The 23,331-nt window shown below is 39.1% G+C and overlaps 1 protein-coding gene across 5 annotated transcripts in view; it reads left to right on the forward strand.

Moving 5' to 3' along the window:
* Positions 1-23,331, forward strand: part of COLGALT2 (collagen beta(1-O)galactosyltransferase 2) — a 109,164-nt gene that overhangs the window by 41,954 nt on the left and 43,879 nt on the right. For all 5 annotated transcript variants that reach the window (XM_063603554.1, XM_034942264.3, XM_034942269.3 and 2 more), the window contains 3 exons: positions 16,887-16,997; positions 20,214-20,331; positions 21,676-21,810. In XM_063603554.1, the coding sequence (XP_063459624.1) occupies positions 16,887-16,997; positions 20,214-20,331; positions 21,676-21,810 (364 nt within the window). The remainder of the gene's footprint in view (positions 1-16,886; positions 16,998-20,213; positions 20,332-21,675; positions 21,811-23,331) is intronic.

A 23,331-nucleotide genomic window follows, 5' to 3' on the forward strand; every position in this document is an offset into this window, starting at 1 on the left:
AATAGGATAAGATGACAAATTAGAATACCCCATAAAAGTGCAATTAAAGGGATAAAGAAAGACAATAAACTTACATGTATTAAGGTAATTGGAATATTTTAAGTAAATTGGGATATTAAAGGGGAAAAAATGTGAAGAAAAACCAAAGGTTTCCTTAGAAAAACAAATAGTCAAACCAAAAAAAGAAAAAAAAAAATACACACCCGCTGGAAGCAAACATACAAGGTAGTATACAAGAAGCCCTTGAGCGCTTGCTAGCCTGACGTGGCTCTGGCTTCCGGAGGCTGCGCCTCCACTGGCAGAATGTCCTGCTTGAAGAACTCTCTGGAAGCTGCCTAGGGATTTCTCCTGTTCCTCTCCCTCCAGCCACTGCTCACTCAAGAGGATGTTTATTTTACTGAGTTTGACACGTTTGTTGTATTCCACTTTGCTAAGGTTTTAAGATTTTTGTTCATCTATGTTCAGACATGACTATATGTGTTTTGAACTGTTCATTATAGGTTTGGAGTTCAAAAATCACTTTTGCCAGTGGTTAGATTTTTTAAAAATGTTTGGTTGTTTGGGAGATTTTTTTCTCTCAATCAGGGCCAAATGCCTTTTATTGGATTATAGCACTTATTTCTTTCACTGATGAAGTACTTATATTTGCAATTTTCTTGCTACAAGTTTGAAAATTTTATGTATTCAGAAATGACTATTGATATGTATTCATGTTATTGTTTTTCTTCTCTTTGTTTTTTTTCTAATAAGTTTATTCTTTTCATAGGTGATTTCTTAGTCTTTACAACAATGCAAATGTGGAAACTAAGGCTTATAGAGATGTTAAGTAATTTAGCCAGGATTAAATAGCTGAAGGGTTTCAGAAGTCACTTCACCATACCGCCTTCTGGAAAAAATCGAATTTATCTATAGGCAGTATAGTCAAATACACTTGGCTTTATTTTCTATTTTAAAAAAATCTGACTAGATAGAGGATCCTTGATTTTATGCCAGGTATTTTGTTATTACTCCCCATAAGACCTTACCAAAAAGAAATCTCTTCATTCCTTGCTTTTGAAAATTCACCTTTAATTTGCAGGTTAAGGCCAGGCGCAGTGGCTCACACCTGTAATCCAGCACTTTGGAAGGCCAAGGCGGGCGGATTACCTGAGGTCAGGAGTTTGAGACCAGCCTGGCCAATGTGGTGAAACCCCGTCTCTACTAAAAATACAAAAATTGGCCGGGCATGGTGGCACGCCCCAGTAATCCAAGCTATTCGGGAGGCTGAGGCAGGAGAATCGCTTGAACCTGGAAGGCGGAGGTTGCAGTGAGCTGAGATCACACCACTGCACTCCAGCCTGGGTGACAGAGCAAGACTCTGTCTCAAAAAAAAAAAAAAAGAATTACAAGAGAAAATGAGTGTGACTTATTTTACTGAATCCTTGTCTTGAGTGCTACCTTGTACCAAAAGGCTTCTCTTATGTCTTCATACACATAACAGTCCTGATGAAAGTTTTGGTTCCTTTTGGATCCTCTGCTGAAGAAACTTGGGTCAGTGAGTTCAAATCTAGCTCTGGTAATGCCTAATTCCCTCTCTAAACATCAGGATGTGGGAATGAAAATAAGAATTTTAACAGCGACATGTTCTGAAATAATTTACAGAGGCAATTGAAAAATTAGGAAATTCTGGGGACATGAACTTTGAATGTTGGACATTGTTGGCTTCCTTCACATGGCACCTCCAAAAGAACATGGTGGCAGCTACAGACTAAAGCATGCCTTAGACATGGCCTGACCTGGGGCTGGGGAAGGAAGGGTGTTCAGAGCTGCCCTTGGTCTACTTGTTCCTCAGGGAGTCATTGGGTCCTTTTTTGGGTCTGAAAGGGAGTTTGCAGCCTTCTCCCTGCATTGGCTGGAGCTGGACTCTGTTTATAATGGTGCATACCAAATCCTCTTGCTGGATTTCTAATTTGGCTTAAAAGACACACCCCAATGAAAGCCAGAAAGAATTACTCACCTGTTGCCATATTTACCATCTACCACAATTATATTTGCTTGAACCTCTGTCCTGGCCAGATATTTCCTGGGTGCTGCCTTCAAAGCAACTGATTGCATTCCCCACTTCCTGTTAGATAGGTTACTGGGCTCCCCTGGAGCCTTCAGCAGCTTAATACCAAACAGCATCTGATTCCTTCCTGTTTCCAGAGCCCACATGAAAGTCAAACTTTCCAGATATGGATTATGAAAGAGAGAGGAAGTACCCCAAAAGACATTTTGTCTTCATCTGATTGTGTATTTCATTTTTACTGGTGAAAAATACATATTTTAAATATTTAGAGTTTTCTTGTAAAAAGTGAGGATGGCATTTTTGCATCTAGTTATTCATTTAGCAACCCTTTACCCAGTGCTGATGCCAGGCACTGTCCTGGGCTTGAGGATACAGTGATGAGCAAAGACAGACATATCCCCGCCCTCATGGAGCTTATAAACCATTGAGGAGAAATACATTATTGAGTACCATAGAAATAAATGTAGAATTACAACTCTGATAAGTACTAGAAAGAAGAGATACATGATACCAAAAACCATATAACTGGGGGATTTTACCCATTTGGGGAGGTTGGGGAAGGCTTGAGCACCTTGGAAGTCTAGAGCCCAGTATCCATGTCCTACCTTCCAAAGTCACCAGATGAAATCTGGAGCAAGCTTTTAAAAAGCTAGTGCATCAGGCATCCTTTCAACTGATAACTCTATTCACAGCAAGAGCAAAGATTCTTAAACCTATCTGTCAGAGACCAGATAAACAACTTGACTGAAAGTTTTGAGCAATATTAAAGAGGACAGTCAATCAATCATCATTAGGTGACATTCATTCTTTAAGACATCATTGAAAATTTTGAGTGCTTCATTGACTATATTTCTGAGGCATGAAGATGGCTCATGACCCATGGGGACTCTAAGCTAACTTAAATGATCTGTGGTTGCAGCAGTTTTACTGATAACGTGAAGCCTACTGATATACCTAGCACTTTGAAGACAAAGTTAGAATTTACCCTCTACTATCTTTAAAAGTATTTCCTTCTGTTTTAAACTTCACTCCAAAGGACAGCTTCAAAATAAGCCTCTTAGAGTAGTGGTAGATGGGACATCATGAGTCCAGCTGTCTGACTTATGTCTGGCTCTAATTCTTACTACCTCTGAGACTTTGGACATGATGTGTCACCTCTCTGGACCTGATTTTCCTCCTCTGTATAATGGAGATAGTAAGAATACTACATCATAGGGTTGTTGTGAGGATTAAATGAGATGTTGCTAGAGTTCTAGGTCAATGCCTGGCCAGGAGTGAGCACTTAGCTGAGGTTTGCTCTCACTGCTCCCCTCTCTGCAGAAGAACAGTGAGTAGTAAAGGCAACAGCAACACATCTATATGCTGTGTATTTATGTGTGCTCCTCTCCCAGGAGCAAGTGACAAAGCCACACAGACCCTGGGAATGTTAGGAGCACACGGTGTTCCTTCCCTCTGACAGTAGTTTTCCAGAATAGAAATGGAAAAAAAAAAATACCATCAGAATAGCCTCCTGTTTGCCCTGACACTACGACTAAGTAAAATAACTCAAGACTCCTCAAAAATATGACTTGGGACTCTTCAATTTACTGTGGGTGTGAGTATAGTTTATGAACATGTATCTAACACCTGCCAAACTGTAGTCTCCTGCAACATTCCCCCACCACCGCCATGTGAAGGAACCACAAATGAAGTGATATGGGAAGACCAGACTGAAAATTTCTCAAAGCAGATAAATTCAAAGCAAACATTTATCTCTCCCTCCTGAAATGGCCAGGAGTGTTGTTCCTGGAACCAAGACAACAGGTATTGGATAACAGTGACTGACTGGGCTGACATTTTTTTTTAGTCAGGGCCAAGTTCTCATTCTGGGATACTCTGTGGGAAAACAGCCTTGAATTCAGTTTGTAAATTTATACTTTTTCTCTTTGTTCACATTTCTAGTCCAGCTTTCTCAATGGGGAAACAAATACTATAGCAGAGAAAAGTGTGATGGCTTTTTAAAAAAATCAAAATGATTTATATGCATCTAATATTGTTCTATTACAGATTTGCTGCTGCTTTTCATTAAGTAATAGACCCTTAATAAATATAACCACTTTATTTTTGTTCATGTCATTGATTTATACAAGCATTTATTTGTTCACTTAGTCATTCAACAAGCACATGTTAAGTGTTTACTTTGGACACATGATCTGGGAGGTACAAATGAAGTTATGAAGAAAATGGGTGGGAATGTTAGAAATCACACCTTTCCCAGAAAACCCAGACTATGTGGCAGCTGCACCTGCGGATGGAATTGGAACTGAATAAAATAGGCCAGCACATCATGTATATTTTGAACATTTCCTCTGAGGAATCAAAGAATAAATGCATGCTCACGCTAACAGCAATACCTGTCACAATCTGGAAAAACACATAATTTCAGAGAATTATAAACCAGTTTATTTTTTAAACGAGGGCAAGATGCTAGGGACCCAGGAAAGGGGGTCACCCCTCTTCACTGTGTCCTGTGCCTACCCCATCCCTGACAATTGCATCAGCCCTAACACCTTACAGCCATCTCGCCCTCTTGGCTTGTAAGTCCTAGCCCAACAAATTTACATGGAGTTCCACAAACACATCAGACTCTTTCATCCCTTTCTGCCTCCACATATGTTGTTCCTTTTTCTGGAACATTCTTCTTTCTACCTTCCCTTAATATCTGCTCAATCTTCAAATCCCAATTCAAGCCTCTGATCCTTTGAGAAGCCTCTCGTGGCCCTTCCCACACCTTTCTAGCCACTCCCTCCTCCCTGGCACTTGGAGACCTTGTCATATATCCATCGTCAACAATGTCATACCAAATTACAGTTATTTATTTACACATCTGTATTTCCTGTCCAGCTGTCAGAAACTGGGTGCATCTTGATGTGAATGACAAGGTGTTGCTTTCCAGCAAGTGCCACGATCACCAGCACAGAGGAGATGCATAGCCAGTGTCTGTTGAACTGAAGGAACTGTACAGGTGTTTTTATAGTTCTTATTAGGCTAGGAGTTTGATGTGAAAGGAACCATTCAACAAATATTTATTGAGCACATACTATGTGCGAGGCACTGTTCTAAGTGTTAAGAATGGAGGAGTAAACAGAAGAGACAAATGTCTCTGCTGTCATTGAGCCTAAAGTTTACTCTTTAAGCCAGACAGTCATAGACTCAGCTAAAAATTCTATTACTAGGGAAAAAGAGAAGAACTGATGTTGAGATAATTAGCAGTCCTTGCTATGGGCATGTATATCTTTTATTCTTAAAAAATGGTAGGCTGTGGTAATTCTAGTTTGTTTGTCTTAAATGAATGTGTTGAATGAACTTTTTTGCATGTGTCTTAAGAGCCTATTCAACAAGCTGTCTTATTTCTTAATTGAGGATCTGTGTGTGTGTTGGGGACAGCCAGGGGAAGGCCAGCTTTCAAGGAAAATGTTCTTGAAAGCTCCTTCACATGCTGTTGGCTCCTCAAAATAACCCAGTGAGCTAGGTAGATGCAGCAGATGTTATTGTCCCATTTTACAGATGGAAAAACAAAGCACAGAGAGTTCAAGTAAATTCATTAAGATTACAGAGTTAATTGGTGAAAGAGCCATGCCTCCTGACTTCATACTTTTTATTTGATTAAGGATGTCGTTAGCAAAATAGTAGGTCAAGGAACTCAGGATTAATAGATAACTAAAATATTTATTGTCATTCTTAACTGCAGTTGTTTCCAGAAAGGAATGAATCAAAGTAAATCTTTCTACACAGAACATGGACACTTCCTTCAGCTTTCTCCCAGTCCTCAATCCAAGAGACCACTTTGCCTTTACATTGTCACCGCAGTTCAGCCAGTTCTCCTCCAGAGAACAGAGCAGGGAGATCCTCCTGTCAATAATTGCTGCACGTAGCAAGCCCAGTCCTTGGGCTGTGACTTTCCCTGTGGTCGCGCTGGCTCCAGTTCCCCCATGACCTCATGTTTCAGAGGCTCCATGTTTTGCTGTAGCATTGCCCTGCCAGGCACCATGAGGCAGTGCTGGACATCCCCCCTCAGAGTTTAATCATCCATGTCCTGTTTCAGCTGCTCCACCCAGCTCCTGTGCTGAGACCTGACACTTCTCACTTCCTTGCAACTGCCCACGCATTCCTGGGCCCTTGCATCTGCTCATCTCATGTACAACCAAGATACTCATGAAGCAGAGTAAAGGATTCCTCTCTGCTACATTGGAACAGAAAACTGAGAATTTCAGAAATTAAGAAAAATACATATCAAAGATCAAGTATAAATGGAAAGAAAACCATCTTTGGAAGAGAGTCTCTAAGCCTCACATTCCTCTTCTGTAAAATGGGGATAATAATACTTAAAGGAGAATTACTTTAAATGTTAAAGTTATATACGTAAAATGGTCAGCTTACTGCCTGGAACATAGTAGATTCTCCACAAAGGGTAAAGAATAAAATAAAATAAATTTTATTCTTTTTCCATAGTATTTAAAATTTGAGCAGCCATACTCAGGGTAAATGAAACCATATGTTCACACAAAAACCTGTATATGAATGTTCATAGCAGCATCGTTCATAGTAACTAGAAAGTGAAAGCACCCAAATGTCTATTAACTGATAAATGAATAAACAAAATGTGGCATATCCATACTATGGAACATTATTTAGCCATAAAAAGAAGTGAAGTACTGATACGTGCTACAACATGCGTGAACCTTGAAAACAGTATGCAAAGTGAAAGAAGGCAGACACAAAAGGCCACAATCATAGATTCCATTGATAAGAAAGGACGAGAATAGGCAAATCCATAGGGACAGAAAGCAGAATAGTGGTTACCAGGGGCTGGAGGGGTGAGAGGTGACTGCTAATGCGTGTAGGGTTTCTTTTTGAGGTGATGGAAATGTTCTGGAATTGGATAATGGTGATGGTTGCACGACTAAAAACCACTGAATTTTATATTTTAGAAGAGTGAGTATTCGATATGTGAAATATATCTCAATAAAGTTGTTAGTAAAAAGTTTGTGCAGCAGTAATCATGTCTTAGTTGCTGCGCAATGAGAGGAGGTATGTACGGTGTTTGCAGGAAGTGTACACTTATACTCATTCCGTGGTGCCGCCATCATTTTTTTCTTCTTTCCAATTCTCTTGATATTAGACTGGGTTGAGAGAATTACTTACATCTTGCTCAATCTGTGCATGTTTGCCTTTTCTTTCTCATGGAAGATGTTTTCTGTTTTGTGAAAGCAGCAAAGTGATAGTATTGCTGTCCTCCCAGCCATATTTGAAATATTTAATTACTGAAATATGTGCCCTGAGCATGTGTGGATAGATGGACCTGGGCTATTAAGAGATGAAATAATGTGTTTTTTATGTTGATTTCCAGAGACCTCCTGCCAGGGTGGAATATTTTCATGGCATTTCAGCCTAAAAGTTTGTACAGGTTATAAATAGACTTTTATCTCTAAAAAGTAGATAGCCAGCTTCTCTTGAAACAATTTGAAAGCCTAGCATTTCTGGGCACACATTCCAGTGCAGCAGCAATCAGTTGGGGCCCACATGTGCCTATTCTCAACAGTCCTCCTTTCACACTGTTGGCTCATACATGGCCCATTTCATTTCTTTGTTATCTATGCTCAGCATTTATAGGCATTTGGGTTGGATGGGGAGAAGTTCCCTGAAATTGTTCATTCATTCACTCATCAAACTCATGATAAGTGCTTATTTTATAGTGAACTGTTAAGTACTGGGACAGTCCCTGTCCTCGGGGAAGAAAGTCAAGTAATGAAGAAAGAAATAGAACCAGTTAATTATAACACAAGAGCAAGCACAGTGCTGGAAGCATGGCAAGCTAGTGATGCATAATTACAGATAGAGGGTGTCCAATCTAACCTGATGTGTTTGGAGATGTAGAGGTTCAGGACTCCTGGAGAAAATGTTTTTGGATCCTGCTGTGTCTTCTCTTTAGTACCAGTGCTACATTTAACTAGTAACTACATGTCTTCAGGGTACATCCACAAAATAAAGAACTTAACAGAACTGGAAAATCCAATAAGGACAAGAAAAGGGGCCATGATGAGTGGGTGAAAAGGGTGGGAAGAAGAATAAACAAGGGCCAAAGGAGAACGAAAACAGGAAGAGGGTAGATAGACAAATGAGAAACATATTTGTCTTGTCTCAGACACTCCCACTGATATTTTCATGGAATTCCAAGGGTTGTGACTCCAAGGAAAATTACGCTAAAAGTAAACCTAAGCAAAGCTTGTAGGGAATGAATGAATCTTCCCATTTTTCTTTTGTTTTTTTGCTAGAGCATTTCCATCCTGTCATCCTGAGATGATCATATTGGTCATATTGATTCATATCCTTGACAAGGTAGAGAACTTCCAATTTGACAGGTGTTTCCTGGTCATCTACTCTTTGTTGGACAGGTGTGGTGGGGAGCCTGGAGTGGGAGGGTGGGTGTTGAGGGATGGATTAGAAGGCCTAAATAAAAAGGCCAAGCTCTAGCACCCACCATTTGCATGACTTGAGCAAATCATAACCTCTCATCCTCAGCCTTCTTTTCTATAACAGGGGAAATAAGGATAATGAGTAACTTAGTTAATCATAAGGCAAAAAATGGGTTAGTGTGTGGCATAATGTTGAGAAGTTCTTAACACAAAGAGAAGAAAAATATATCTCCGAATCATGAGTATCAAAAATAGCTCAATTATAATATGTTTAATTAAGTTTATTAATTTTATTGAAAGATGATAATGGGCTTTTGAATTGACTGTTAACTGGTCAATCAGCAAATTTTACCATCAGGAAAAATTTAGAGATGCCATTTAGGGATGAAATTGATTGGTTGCTTGAATTTCTAGAATCAAATATTTATTTTTACATCACATATACCCAGGCTTCAGGTGTGTCGTGTCTATGATTATTTCTGGGATGAAATGGGGCATACTGAGGAGGGATGTTGAGGAAGTATAAACGTTAATTTTGTTGGTGAGGAATTTTTCATGAGAAGTGAGTTTTTCTGATTTCTTAGTTCATTGGGAAGAATTGCAACTAAGTGACTTGGTATGAATAGGATCTAGGAAAAGGCTTTTTGTGGGAGGAATCCCCAGACCCCCAATCCATATTCACGTCCTTAACCATATCCATATCTAGTTTCCACCCAGAAAAAGGATTCCAGATCTTTAGACAGAATTCTACCCAGTAACCAAGAAGCAAGAATCAATTGGCATATTTTGCTGAGTGGCTGAGCATGTCTCTGCCTTTGGCACGTCTGCTGCTGGGGAGGCTTTCCTTGAGACTGGACACAGAGGTGGCGGGACTCGATGATATGACCTTTCTTGAAAATGAATTACAGTAGTTGCTTTCATTAGTGGAATTTTATTTTTAGGTGGAGCTCTTTATTTTCTACACCAATGAGTCTTCTTTGCTCAATGAAAACAAGAAGCATCTGAGAGGGTAGTTCAGTGTTTGAAGTCTCGAATTGGAAAATTTACCTTTGCCAACTCACTAGTCATGGTGAGGACTGTCCAGGTGGTGACTAAGTTTGTTGTTCATTCCACTGCCATTCCCTTGAGCCTCTGGGGAATGTATTTTGCAGGTTCTCAGGCAGCAAGATCAATAGATCAGTCGTTGTCCAGTGTTGCCATCCTGCTACTCCACCAATCGCAGACCTCTTCTATAGTGACAGAGGTCTTAGACTTTCTGGGGTGTGGCAGGGAAGCTGAGGACATTCCCTGAGTCTCAGTACAGATGGAAGTGATCAGAAGTACCGTGCCCTGGCCGGGCGCGGTGGCTCATGCCTGTAATCCCAGCACTTTGGGAGGTTGAGGCGGGTGGATCACCTGAGGATCAGGAGTTCGAAACCAGCCTGACAAACATGGTGAAACCCCATCTCTACTAAAAATACAAAATTAGCTGGGCATGGTGGCGCATGCCTGTAATCCCAGCTACTTGGAAGGCTAAGGCAGGGCAATCACTTGAACCCAGGAGGTGGAGGTTGCAGTGAGCTGAGATTGTGCCATTGCACTCCAGCCTGGGCAACAAGAGTGAAACTTCATCTCAAAAATAAAATAAAATAAAGGAGTACTGTGTCCTCAGTTTCCGTGTCCCACCTGCTGAGAGATCCAGTCTTCATCTTTAATATGATTCCAGTGGCCCCATGCTTACCAATATGAGTTTAGCCCTAACAACCTCAGTAGGACTTGTCAAAATAAATGAGTCAGTTCTAATTATTTCTAGTTGGCGCTGAGTCTTAAGAGGCAAGACTTAGAAATGAAAACTAACTTCTGGAACAAGGAGAAATGTCAATGTTTTTAGACATTGCCAGACAAATCTCAATTTTTTTTCCCACAGCCAAGCAGTAAAGCGTCTCATCCTGCAGACATGTTGACTTCTTGGCCTGCTCTTTGTGCTCCCTTCCATGTAGCGGTGACAGTGCACCTGTTGACCTGGGAGCATCATCAGCCAAGGGGATCCCTACACGTGCTGTGATCACATCTCCAATACGTGTTTCCCTTAGTCCTAATTCAATTTTGAATCTGAGACTCATGGGCTTTTGCTAACTTGCACAGCTGGAGAAGAGGAAGAAGGGGAAATAGGAACCAAAAGCAGAATCAGAGGGAAAGCAGATGGGCAGCATTAGGGTAAGAGGTGGCCAGTGTGGATGTGGCACCTGTTTCTACCAGCACTCCCTTTTCAGGTACTAGCTCCAAAGAAAGCAGGCCAGGACTCATGGACAGAGAGGTGGCCAACCATGAGCACTGAAGCTGTCTCAGGGCCACAGCTGCCCTAAAAGTGGAAGGGAGAGACCTTGGTGGCTGGCGGGTACCAGGGCTCCTTAGAGGTAAAGGAAAGTTATTGTCCCAACATGACCTTCAAAGAAAATTAAAAACAGCTCAAGAGCTGACAGCTCTCCTTGCTGTCTTTTTGTCGTTGTTGTTTTTCTTTTGAGACAGAGTCTCACTCTCTCACCCAGGCTGGAGTGCAGTGGCACGATCTCAGCTCACTGCAGTCTCCGCCTCCCGGGTACAAGCAATTTTCCTGCCTCAGCTTCCCAAGTAGCTGGGACTACAGGCACACACCACCACGCCTGGTTAATTTTTGTATTTTTAGTAGAGACGGGGTTTCACCATGTTGGCTGGGCTGGCCTTGAACTCCTGACCTCAGGTGATCTGCCTCACCCTCCCAAAGTGCTGGGATTACAGGCGTGAGCCACTGTGTTCAGCCTTTCCTTGGTGTCTTATCCTGAGTCAGAGATCTGGGGAAGAGAGAGTGAGTGGAGGTGTTGATTTAGGTGTGAATCCACTCTAGTTGGAGAATTGAGGCAAAGACTGAGCCGTATGAGCCTCCCGGAAACATGGTCACCCAGCCAGCCCATATTTGTGTTTTCACAATCTGTGGTTTTCCAGTTTGATTACTGACTGTCAATTACTTGCAGATCACCTCCCCAGATGTCCAGCTGTCCTTGCACATCATTTGTTTTCTTCAAGGAATCCATTAGTGATGTCTGCGATTTTTCTGGGTGCCTTTTCTGGTCTGGTTGGGAGGAGGATAACAGATTCGAGGCAGTACTCATTTTCCAAGGAGCCTTCAGACTGAGAGAGGGGCCGCTGTGCCTCAGCTCCTCCTGAGGGGCCTCACACATTCTGGGTTCTCAGCTTCCTAGCTTCATGGAAAAATCCACCTCAGCCGCAGAGGTTTTTGTGTCTAGATGCTTGTGGAGTGCTGCAGCAGGACAAGCACTGCGCTGTTGTTGCCTTGTGCTACAGGGCTCTGAAAATAGAACCGTTAGCACAAGCCTCGGGTTTCCTCCAGAGAGCTTGCATATGGGCCTTTGATATCTCTCTCTGTCCAACCCTCTGAATAGCCCAGGGCCTGTATTGCTTTCATTATTATGCATTCAAATGGAAACATACTTTTGTCAGAGCGATTACAAGGCAGTAGTTAGAAGTGTCTGCCTGGATTTCTGTGTTTTTGCCTTTTTTGACTGTGGGGAGGAGGAGCAGGGAAACTTAGTCTTAAGCGGGGACCACCAGGCTTCCTCGGTGGGCTGTTGTGGCCCTCACTACTCTTCCTCCTCTTCCTCCTCTGGGAATGAGTGTAGGAGAGATTGGCCCTGCACTTCAAAGACCAGGATGGATGCACCTCTCTCCAACCACAACTGGAGGACGTGTTCATTTCCTCAGAAGCCTGAGAACAAACAGAATCTTAATTCAGGGAAGTAACACTACAGACAGTTTTTTAACTCAATAAAGAGAATATTTGAAATCTGTGCATCTGTTTTTAATTAGACATCTGTACCTCTGCATACTCCAGGCAGCTAATTTCTAAGGATGTTCATCAGGAGTGGATGCTTAGGCAGGTTTTGGAGTTGTTTAATCTGTACACCAGGAAAACACATTTCGTACGATAAGACCAACTTTGTCAAAAGGATTAGGAAATGCATTGATGTAGAGAAGGCAAAGAGAATTTAAGAAGTCATGTGTAATGAAGAAACAACAACCAAGGAAAGAAGTAGATGCTGTATAAATTACCTAGACTATTTTTTTTAAGAGATGGGGTCTCACTATGTTGCCCAGGCTGGAGTGCAGTGACTATTCACAGGCATAGTTGTACTCACTGCAGCCTGGAACTCCTGGGCTCAAGTGATCCTCCTGCCTCAGTCTGTCAGGTAGCTAGGACTAAGGGTGTGTGCCACTGCACCTGGCAAATTCTCTTATGCCGTTTATAAATAATTTAAGAATAATGTAGAAATCTCATAGCTTTTGGCTAACACTGTGATAAGGAATTTTTGTTTTGCTTAGTTTTAACTTACTCCTCTTCATAATGTTTTGAGTGAAGAATAAGGTGCTTTATGGTAAATTCTGAGTTTCAGGAATTGCTCTCTGCATGCTTCCTATCACGAGACCAGTGGTTAGACTCTCATTGCGCTCTTCATGGCGTACCCTGGACGTTGGTAGCTTGTGGCCATGAGTCACAATGGATGTGACTTTTGCTGACGTTGCACTTTTTGGCACAATCGCAAACTCAGTGGAGCCTGTGGCCTTCTTCCACGTTGCTTTCTGGACCACTTTCCCACCTCTGTGAGTTGCTAAGGGCTCCTCCTACCCTGTCTTGGTCCTAACATGCTCACCTGGTATCCCTCAAAACTGTCAGCTTCACACATCACCTCTCTCCCTCTCCAGGCCATGGAATGTCCAGGTGGGCCTGTGGGTCTTTCTCCCTCCTAGACCTTGCTGAGAAGAGAAGAGTTGGTTCTCATCTAATTTCAAGAAGACACTTGAAAGTAGATCAAGTTGGCCATTGGTGTCATCTCTAGTTATTGGATAATGTTTTTAAGTAGGCTAGTTTTAATTTAAGTATCTATTTTACAAGATAATATTTTCAAATATTACTTACATACCTCTATGTCCCACTTTTCTATACCCTATGGCTTAAGTTACATAGTTTTAAGTTACTTGGTATTTTACAGAAATGTATTCCCTATCTAAATAGAGTTCCACTGTGCTTTGCTTAACAATGTATTTTTCTCTCTTGAACATTCCTGAACATTCCCTCTCTTAAAGATTATTATTTTAGGAGATAAAAAAAATTTTTTGAATATATTTAGTGGCAATTTAAAACCAATTAAAAACTATAATGTTTCATGTTTAATGAAAAGGACTGTTTTTTATGTTTTATTTATTTATTATATTTATTGAGACAACATCTCGCTCTATCACCCAGGCTGCAGTGCAGTGGCCCGATCTCGGCTGACTGCAGTCTCCACCTTGCAGGTTCAAGCGATTCTCCTGCCTCAGCCTCCCGAGTAGCTGGGACTAACAGGCACGCGCCACCATACCCAGCTAATGTTGTTTTTTTTTTTAGTAGGGACGGGTTTCACCATGTAGATCAGGCTGGTCTCAAACTCCTGACCTCAAATGATCTCACCTTGGCCTCCCAAAGTGCTGCAATTACGGGCATGAGCCACCGCACTTGGCCTTTATTTATATTTACTTTCAATTTATTTTAAATCATCCTACAAATAGCAGTGAAAGTAATGATGCAATAGAAGCTAAATTATTTCATGTGTACCTCTGATCATTTTTCAAAACTGTATTATATTATATATATTTCTGATGAAACTTTATTTATTTTTAAATTTCAACTTTCATTTTAGATACAGGGAGTATATGTGCAGGTTTGTTCCATGGGAATATTATGATACCCTTATCATATACTAAATTTCTGTACTTACTGTTCTGTGCCACTGGGCTCCCTATGTCATTTATCCCTGTGTCATTACCACACAGTTTTAATTGTAGTGGCTTATTTTTTTAGTATCTGCTTGAATTGTATTCTGTGTGGTTATTAAAAACCAGGATTAGGTGTGGAATTTTGTTAAAGACCTTTTACACATTTACAGAGATAATCATGATTTTTCTTCAGGTCCATAAACATAGTGAATTATGTTAGTGAAATTCCTTCATATTGAACATTCTTAGACCATGCTATATTTTCTTAATAAGATGTTGGACTCTGTTTGCTAATACTTTATTTAAGATTTTTGCAGCATGTGCATTAAAGGATATTGGTCTGTAGTTGTGTGCGTGTGTGTGTGTGTGTGTGTAAATCTTTAAAAGGTTTAGACATCAATATTATACTTGCAATATTAGAAGAACTTAGAATTTTCATTTTTTTCCTACACTCTGGATAACAAGCTGTATAGCATTGGAAGTATCTATTGTAGGATTTGGTAGAATTCCCTTGTAAAAACACATGAGCCTAGTTGGGGTTTTTTTCCTGTTTACTCTCTTCATGGAAATTATTCATTTAAGCTTTATATCACTTCAGGAGTTAATTTTGCTAACATGCATTTTTCTGGAAAATCTTCTATTATATTTAGTTTTCAAATTTATCATCGAGTTGTACAAAGTAGTTGCTTACACATTTTTAAAATTTTTCTTTCAAATCAATCATCTTGTTTCCCATCCTTACCATTTCTTATTGTTTTATATTTGTTTGTCTCAGGTAGGTTAACTAGGGCTTGTCTTTTATTGATCTTTCTCAAAGAAGCAGCATTTTAGTTTGTTTCTACTCTTTTTCTGTTTTATATCTCACAACTTTCTACCCTTATCTTTATTAATTTCTTTATATATGTTTGCTTTGTTGCTTTTTTCCTAGCTTTTTGAGTAGAAATTTAACTCATTTATTTTTATTTATTTAAGCATATAAAACTGAATTTTTCTCTAATCACTGCTTTAATTGTATCCCAAAATTCTGATATGTAGTATTTTCATTATTAATTTTTGGAAGTTCTGAAATTGGCTTGTATTTATTTTTCCACTAGTAATTGTTATTTTTAAAAAAACAACTTTATAAGAGAGTTTTTAGTGGATTTGGGGGATTTTATTTTATTATCAACTTCTACGTATATGTCATTTAGATCAGAGAATGTTGTTTATATAATTTCAATTTTATGGAGGCTTTCTTTGGGATGTAATTGTTGGTCAGTGCTAGCAGATGTTCCATGTGTACTTGAGAAGTCTGTATTAGTATGTTGTACAGATCCTATATATACTTACTTGTTTCCCCGTTTGTACCATCTTTAACTGAAAGTGGTATGTTAATATCTCTTATTATTGTTATTTCTGTTTTTCTTTACAGTTTCTATACTTTCTACTATATTAGGGGTCAGCAAATTATAGCCTACAGACTGCCTGTTTTTGTAAATAAAGTTTTACTGGAACACAGCAATGCTCATTCATTTACATATTGTTTATGGTTGATTTATCACTACCATGGCAGAGTTAAGTAGTAGCTGCAGATAGTATATGGCCTGTAAACCTAAAATGTTTACTATCTATCGCTTGAAAGAAAGTTTGCCAACCCCTGTAATATATGAAAATGTATAGATATTCATACTTTGTATATTTTGATGTGAATGGCCTCCTTTAGTATTATAAAGTCTCCTTCTTTGTCATCTTAATACTCTTTGGCCTGAATTCTACCTTGTTTGTTGTCAGGATTACAACTCCTGCTTTCTTCTCTTTTTCTGTTTTTCATTTCATTATCTCTTCATTTATAGGTGTTCTGAATAACTGTTTTACATGTGTTGGGTTTTGCTTTGTGATACAATTTGAAAATACTTTTTAAATAAATGAGTTAGGCCCCTTTACAAGTGGATCCATTTGTTAAACTTTCAAGGTAGAACAGGCACAAGTTTTGTGTACATTATTTAAAGGCTTTGGAAAATACTCTATTTTGTAAATGTGATGGTAAAGTTAATCCAAAATAGATAATTGAACATACCTTAAATTTTGAGTTTTATATTGAGAATTATTATTGTAGCTTCACAATGATTAAAGCAGCACTGACTAGATATTTTGCTGCGGTCAGAAAATTGACTTGAAATGAAGATGAAGCAGAATTATTGCTCAAATTGAGGGTCATTGTTAATGAAGTTAAAAGGTGGAGTTTACATCCTGGGTAACTGAAAGTTAAAACATATAGAAAAATTTCCAAGAAGATTCATTAATTGACTCTCAGTTAATTCATTTTATGCTTACACTGTCTTGGTGTTTTCATGTGTTTATTTATTAATGCAACCATTTACACGTTCTCCAATTGGCTGAGCCCTGTTTAAGGATCTAATGACACAAAGATGATTTTAAGCAGTGTCTCTCACTTTAGAAATTTATGTCTAGTTTGGACTATGAGGGAATTATTTTCATATATACAATTTTTTTTCCAGGAGTAGCCATTCTTCTTTCATTTAGTCAGGGGTCTTTTGGATTTCCCTCTCTTTCATTGGATGACATAGTTAAACTATACTGTGCTTTCTCTCATGCAGGGGAGCCACTGATCACAATGTGGATAATACAACAGAAATATTCAGGGAGTGGTTGAAAAATGTACAGAGACTCTATCACTATGTGGAGTGGAGGCCTATGGATGAACCAGAGTGAGTAGCAAGTGCGAAATTTGTAAACTCATTATTTACCCTTCCTCTTTAACTAGCTCTTTAGGGCTTCCAGGTTTGGAGGTACATGTGACTTTTCATTGTCTTTCATTTCTGTAGCTATGTGAGTTCTGAATATCTGCCATTTCTCCCTTTTAGAGATCTTCACAGTACTCTCTTGCTGTTTACTCCCACAGCTGCCAGCCAAGTTCAGATTTTCATTACTTTATAAATAAATTGCCATGACAGTTTATATTTTTAAATATTGATATTATTTATTCATATTTTAAACATAAACTTTTATATTTGGAGGATCATAGTGAAAATGTGTATACTTTCTACATACACCTTGCTTTTTTCAACTTATATCTTGATAATCATTCTATAGCAATAGTTAAGGAGCTAATTTTCATTTTTTTTACTGCGTAATCACTGTTGTATGTGCATTTACCATAATTATTTAATTGATCCCCTACTGATGCTCATTTAGGTAATTTCCTATCTTAACCATAGAAATTTCTTCTTTCTTTCTTTTCCTTCTTTTCTTTCTTTTCTTTTCTTCGCTTCTCTTCTCTTCTTTCTCTCTCTCTCTGTCTCTCTTTCTCTCTCTCTTTCCTTCTTTCTTTCAAGACAGGGTCTCACTCTGTCACCCCAGTTGGAGTGCAGTGGCATGATCATAGCTCCCCTGTAACCTTGTACTCCTGGGTTCAGGCAATACTCTCACTCAACCTCCTGAGTAGCTAAGACCACAGCCATGCACCACTATGCCTGGCTAATTTTATTTTTATTTTTTGTAGAGACATGATCTCACTCTGTTGTCCAGGCTGGTCTTGAACTCCTGGCCTCAAGCGTTCCTCCCACCTTGGCCTTCCAAAGTGCCAGGATTACAGGTGTGAGCCTTTGTGCCTGGTTACCATAACAATTTCTTTTTTTTTTTTTTTTTTTTTTTTTTTTTGAGACAGAGTCTCACTCTGTCACCCAGGCTGGAGTGCAGTGGTGCAGTCTTGGCTCACCACTGCAACCTCCGCCTCCTGGATTCAAGCAATTCTCCTGCTTCAGCCTCCCCAGTAGCTGGGACTACAGGTGTGTGCCACCACGCCCAGCTATTTTTTTGTATTTTGAGTAGAGAGGGGATTTCACTATGTTAGCCAGGATGGTCTCGATCTTCTGACCCTGTGATCTGCCCGCCTTGACCTCCCAAAGTGTTGAGATTACAGGTGTGAGCCACCGTGCCCAGCCACCATAGCAATTTATTAATTGCTTCTATCTCCAAGTCATCCTACATACCATACAGTCAAATCAATCTACCTCAAATACAAATGAAATGGTTTCATTTCTTTACTAAAAATACTTCACTTACTCTTTAGGACCTGAACAAAGTTCAAACACCTAAGACTTATATTTTTTAAATTCCATGAATTTAGCACCAAAAGAAAATGTGCTTTATCCAGAACGTTCCTTTTATCTCCAAACCCCACACTATTGCTTGTGCAGGTCCTGGAAGACCCTTTCCTTCTTTATAACTAACTCTTATCCTAAATCATGCCTACTATAGAAACCTATTCTTAATCACTCAGTTATAAATACCTACCTTTGTCTCAACAATTGTATTGCTTATATTCTATGTCATCCTTTTTGGCACAATGATATACGCAACCAACATTTTCCCCCTATGCAATTAATGTATTTTTTTTCTAAATAAATTGTAAGTTCTTTGGCAGGGGCTAGAATATATAAACACTATATATTCCCCCTCTCCCCTCAGAGCCATATTCTTGGCAGGCACTAAATTAATACTGGTTGGATGAACAAATAAGAACAAGAATAAATGTATTTAAAACTTACTATTATAAATGTTCCCAAAGCTACTACAATTTTACTTTAAGGAACTGTAGAAATAGAATGAAGGAGTTGCCTGAATTTCTTCCCCAGAGAAGTCATTTATTGAAAGCCAAATTTGTATTATAGTAATAATAAATGCCATTCCAGAACAAGTTTCTATTCTTCTAGTCTTTCTATATGTAAGAATTATTATAAATATTTATATTATAAAGAAATATATATAAATATGATATATTATAATATATACATATGTATTTCTCAAATCCAAGCCCATGGACCGTATATCAAGCAAAATTTAACAGTGAAGTCTGAACACCGTAAAAGATTGTAAACACTCCTTTAGAGTGCCTTATAATGGAGTTTGGCCTAACAAAAATGGCACAGAAATACTTTGTGTCCCTTCTTTGCACCTTGGTAATGTTCTCTGCAGCCAGGTTTTGACTAAATATATTATATGCCAAGGTCAGTGTGAAAAAATATTAGAGCAGGCATTTTTGGGGGGAATATATTTAGAAAAATGAGAATTCCACTGATTTTCATTGAAACAATAACTGGGGAAGATATTCCAGAGAATTCCTGTGCTGTACATAGTTTTATTAACCTTATTTGTTTAGTTACAGTCTCATTGTTTTTGCAGTTTTTCACTCACTAAAACAAATGTACTGCCAGTGCAGCTATGAGATCTTGAAGTGGTGGCCAGTTTTGGGTTACTGCAACAGTATCAATGTCTGTGCCAGCTGGGTGCCTTCAGAAGGGTTTTGGAGTGTGCTCCAACCCACTTGCCTATGTGGCCATGAAGGAGTCTTGGCCTGGCTGTTTTGTGAATCTTGATAGAGATCCCATGACCTCACTTTACCTAAGATAGATCAATGTGTTAGGCTGTGTGGAATCATTTGTGGAGACTCCAACAAGTAGATTAAACCTTTGATTTTCCTGGGAAACTCATGTTTTACACTGCATACTCTCCAAATCTATTCGATGTCGGGATGTATAAAAATTGTCTAGGAACATGAGCTTTTTGCTTGGATTTAAATCTTGATTGTGCCCCATTGTGTAACATTGGATGAATGACTTAACTGCTCTACCCTGATATCCTCACCTGTGAAATGCAGAGAATAGTAGTACTCACCTCAAAGGGCTCTCATGAGAACCCATTGAAATATTTCATGTAAAGATTCTTGTATATAATGAGCAGTGAGTTACTTGACTTCTCATTGCTCCGGTTTCCTCATCTGTAATATGGGGATGATGATAACAATAATAATAGTATCTACTTCCTGGGATTGATAGAAGATTAAATGAATACATATAAACATTTAGGACAGAGCCTGGTACGTGTAGGCACTCAATAATGATGAGCTATTATTATTATTTTAGGTCTTACCCTGATGAAATTGGACCAAAGCACTGGCCAACCTCCCGGTTTGCCCATGTGATGAAACTACGACAGGCAGCCCTTCGAACTGCGAGGGAAAAATGGTCAGACTACATTCTGGTAAAAACAGATGTTTGATTTCTTGACAACTGTCATCTCAGATGTATCCAAATCAGTCGTCCAAAAACTAGAACCATGGAAGCAATCAAAACAACCTTTTTGATTAGGCAGTGCCTCCCCCACTTTTTAAGAAAGGCACAAGGAAATTTTTGGTAGTTTAAGATTGGGCTACCTGGACTTCATCTTCAGGCCCACATGCATTTTCAGTGGGTAAGTGAAGAAGTGCCTGAATTATTTGGTCTCTGCCATGCAACAGGCATAAGAACTCTGCATATTTTTAGCTCACAGGAAAGGCTGTAGGTAAAGCAATGTAAGTTGTTCTTACAACTTTTTGGAAGAATTTGGGGGATATGAAAAAGTAATTATCTAAAAAAGTGATTCAGCTGAACAGCTCTGAAATGGTTCCCTTTTGCTCCTGAGTGATCTGGGGAGTAGCATCTGTTGCTTGGCACAGTGATGCTCTCTTTGGAGAATTTATGTCCATCCCCATCCCCTCAACCACAGTGAAAATCTGCCCAAAAATGTATCATGCACACTTGTGACACAAATCCTTTCATAGAAGTTTTCAAATTGTACTGACAATATTTAACACTGTGTAGCTGTTTAAATGCCATTGAAGTGTACAAATGTTAAATCACAAAATTTGGGGTAAACAGATGGACTATCATAAAAATGAAGACTTCTGAATTTTTTATTGTGATAAAACCTACAAAAGGTAAAATCTGTCAATTTATCCCTTTTTCAGTGTATAGTTCAGTATGATTATTTCTTTTATAAATTAGAATCTGTTGTTATACTGTCTAAATAAATCACTGTTAACATGGACTTCTAAGAATAGGAAATAGCTTCACTGGTTAGCATGGGTTGATATAATGTACTTAAACAAAAATTCTACTTGTCACATTAAAATTCATTGATAGATCTGTTTTGAGCTACTCTGGCATTACTATAGAAAAGCTAAGTAGGCATGCCCATCTGTACCTAGACTGGGCAGTCAATAAGTGTTTTTGAATGAACCTTTAATGGCTTGGGAGCCATTAATATCTTGTGCCTAAAACACTAGCCAAAGTGTAGGTTGGTTCCTGGTTGAGGCTATGCCCAGTATGGCAGCACCAATTTACTGCTTAGTGCCTTATGCAGAGCCCAACATACGAAAGTTAGACTAAATATATTTTGACTGAATGAAAGCCACCTAGCTGCAATGGGTTTCAATAAGGAGGACATAGATAGCTGGTTCCATATGTCATGAGCAAGTTTCTGGGATCCTTCAGAAGGGCTGGGTTATTCTCAAACTCATTACTGAAAAGTACCTTTTCACCTAACATTATCCTTTTCTTTTCCTAGTTCATAGATGTTGACAATTTCCTGACTAATCCACAGACCCTCAATCTACTGATTGCAGAAAACAAAACTATTGTGGCCCCCATGCTGGAGTCTCGGGGCCTGTATTCTAATTTCTGGTGCGGAATCACCCCTAAGGCAAGTCTTTTGCTTAAATGAATTAAGGCTACTAGTTTTAACAAGGCAACACCCGGTCAACAGTAGTCCCATTCACCTTTCTCTTGTTTACTCCCTTGAAACATGCGTGTCATTGTGTTCCCAGAGCAAGCATTTTTTAGGAAGGGCAGTAAATCTGGGTCCAATGCTACACCCAGTTGGGCTCTTCTGTGTTAATTTATTATGAAAAAAATAGTCTAAAGAGCTTAGCCTTAGAAACGTGAAATTAGCCAATAAAGCATGCTGGAATTTGTACTTTCCCCCACCTGATTCAGGAATTACTATTTTTAATTAATTCTTTTTGTCCTTACAAAACTAACATAAGAACACTATAGAAAAACTTAGAAATTAAAAAAAGTTTAAAAGAAAACCAACAAGACAGATGTTAAATCCCCATCACCGTAACAACATCATAGATAGAAACTTGCACGTTTTTAGTAACTGTGTTATCATCAAGTGGCTATGTTCCAATTTACTTAACCTTTATCTTGGTTTGAAAAACATTTAAATTATTCACAACTTTTTAACTATCGTGACCGTCATGATTAATATAATTTTTCAGCATTTAAGATTATATCCTTAGGATAGCTTTTTAGAAGTGGAATTACTGAGTCAAAGAGTACAAATATGCCAGGAGCAGTGGCTCACACCTGTGATCCCAGCACTTTGGGAGGCCAAGGCGGGCGGATTACAAGGTCAGGAGATTGAGACCATCCTGGCTAACATGGTGAAACCCCATCTCTACTAAAAATATAAAAAATTAGCCAGGCGTGGTGTTGGGCGCCTGTAGTCCCAGCTACTCGGAAGGCTGAGGCAGGAGAATGGCGTGAACTTGGGAGGCGGAGCTTGCAGTGAGCCGAGGTCGCGCCACTGCGCTCCAGCCTGGGTGACAGAGCGAGACTCCCTCTCAAAAAAGAAAAAAAAAAAAAAAAGTACAAATATTTCAATGACCTTCGATGTATGTTGCCAAATTTATTTCCAAAGAGTTCTAATAATGAAAACTACCATGGTAGGTTATTTTTATAAAATTCAAGTTAAAAAAGGTTTGATTTTTTATTGTTTCTTTTTTTCATAGTAAAATCTTCAAAATAGTGGTCTGTTTTAGTGAATGCTCATGGCTGGTTATATTTTTTATTCTTTAATTAAAGAATTAGATAAATTCAACTGATTAATGTAATATGTATCAATGTAGGATAAAAATGTGCTAAGCAAAATATGTTGGCCAGGAGCAGTGTCTCATGCCTGTAATTTCAACACTTTGGGAAGCTGAGGTGGGACAATTACTTGAACCCAGGAGTTTGAGACCAACATGAGCAACATGGCGAAACCACATCTCTACAACAAATCAAAAAATTAACCAGTTGTGGTGTCGTGCACACCTATAGTTCCATCTATTCGGGAGGCTGAGCAGGGAGTATTGCTTGAGCCCAAGAAGTTGAGGCTGCAGTGAGCTATGATCACATCACTGCACTGCAGCCTAAGCAACTGAGACCCTGTCTCAAA

Source organism: Pan paniscus, chromosome 1 (genome assembly GCF_029289425.2).
Source record: "Pan paniscus chromosome 1, NHGRI_mPanPan1-v2.0_pri, whole genome shotgun sequence".
In the NCBI taxonomy this organism is placed as follows: domain Eukaryota; kingdom Metazoa; phylum Chordata; class Mammalia; order Primates; family Hominidae; genus Pan; species Pan paniscus.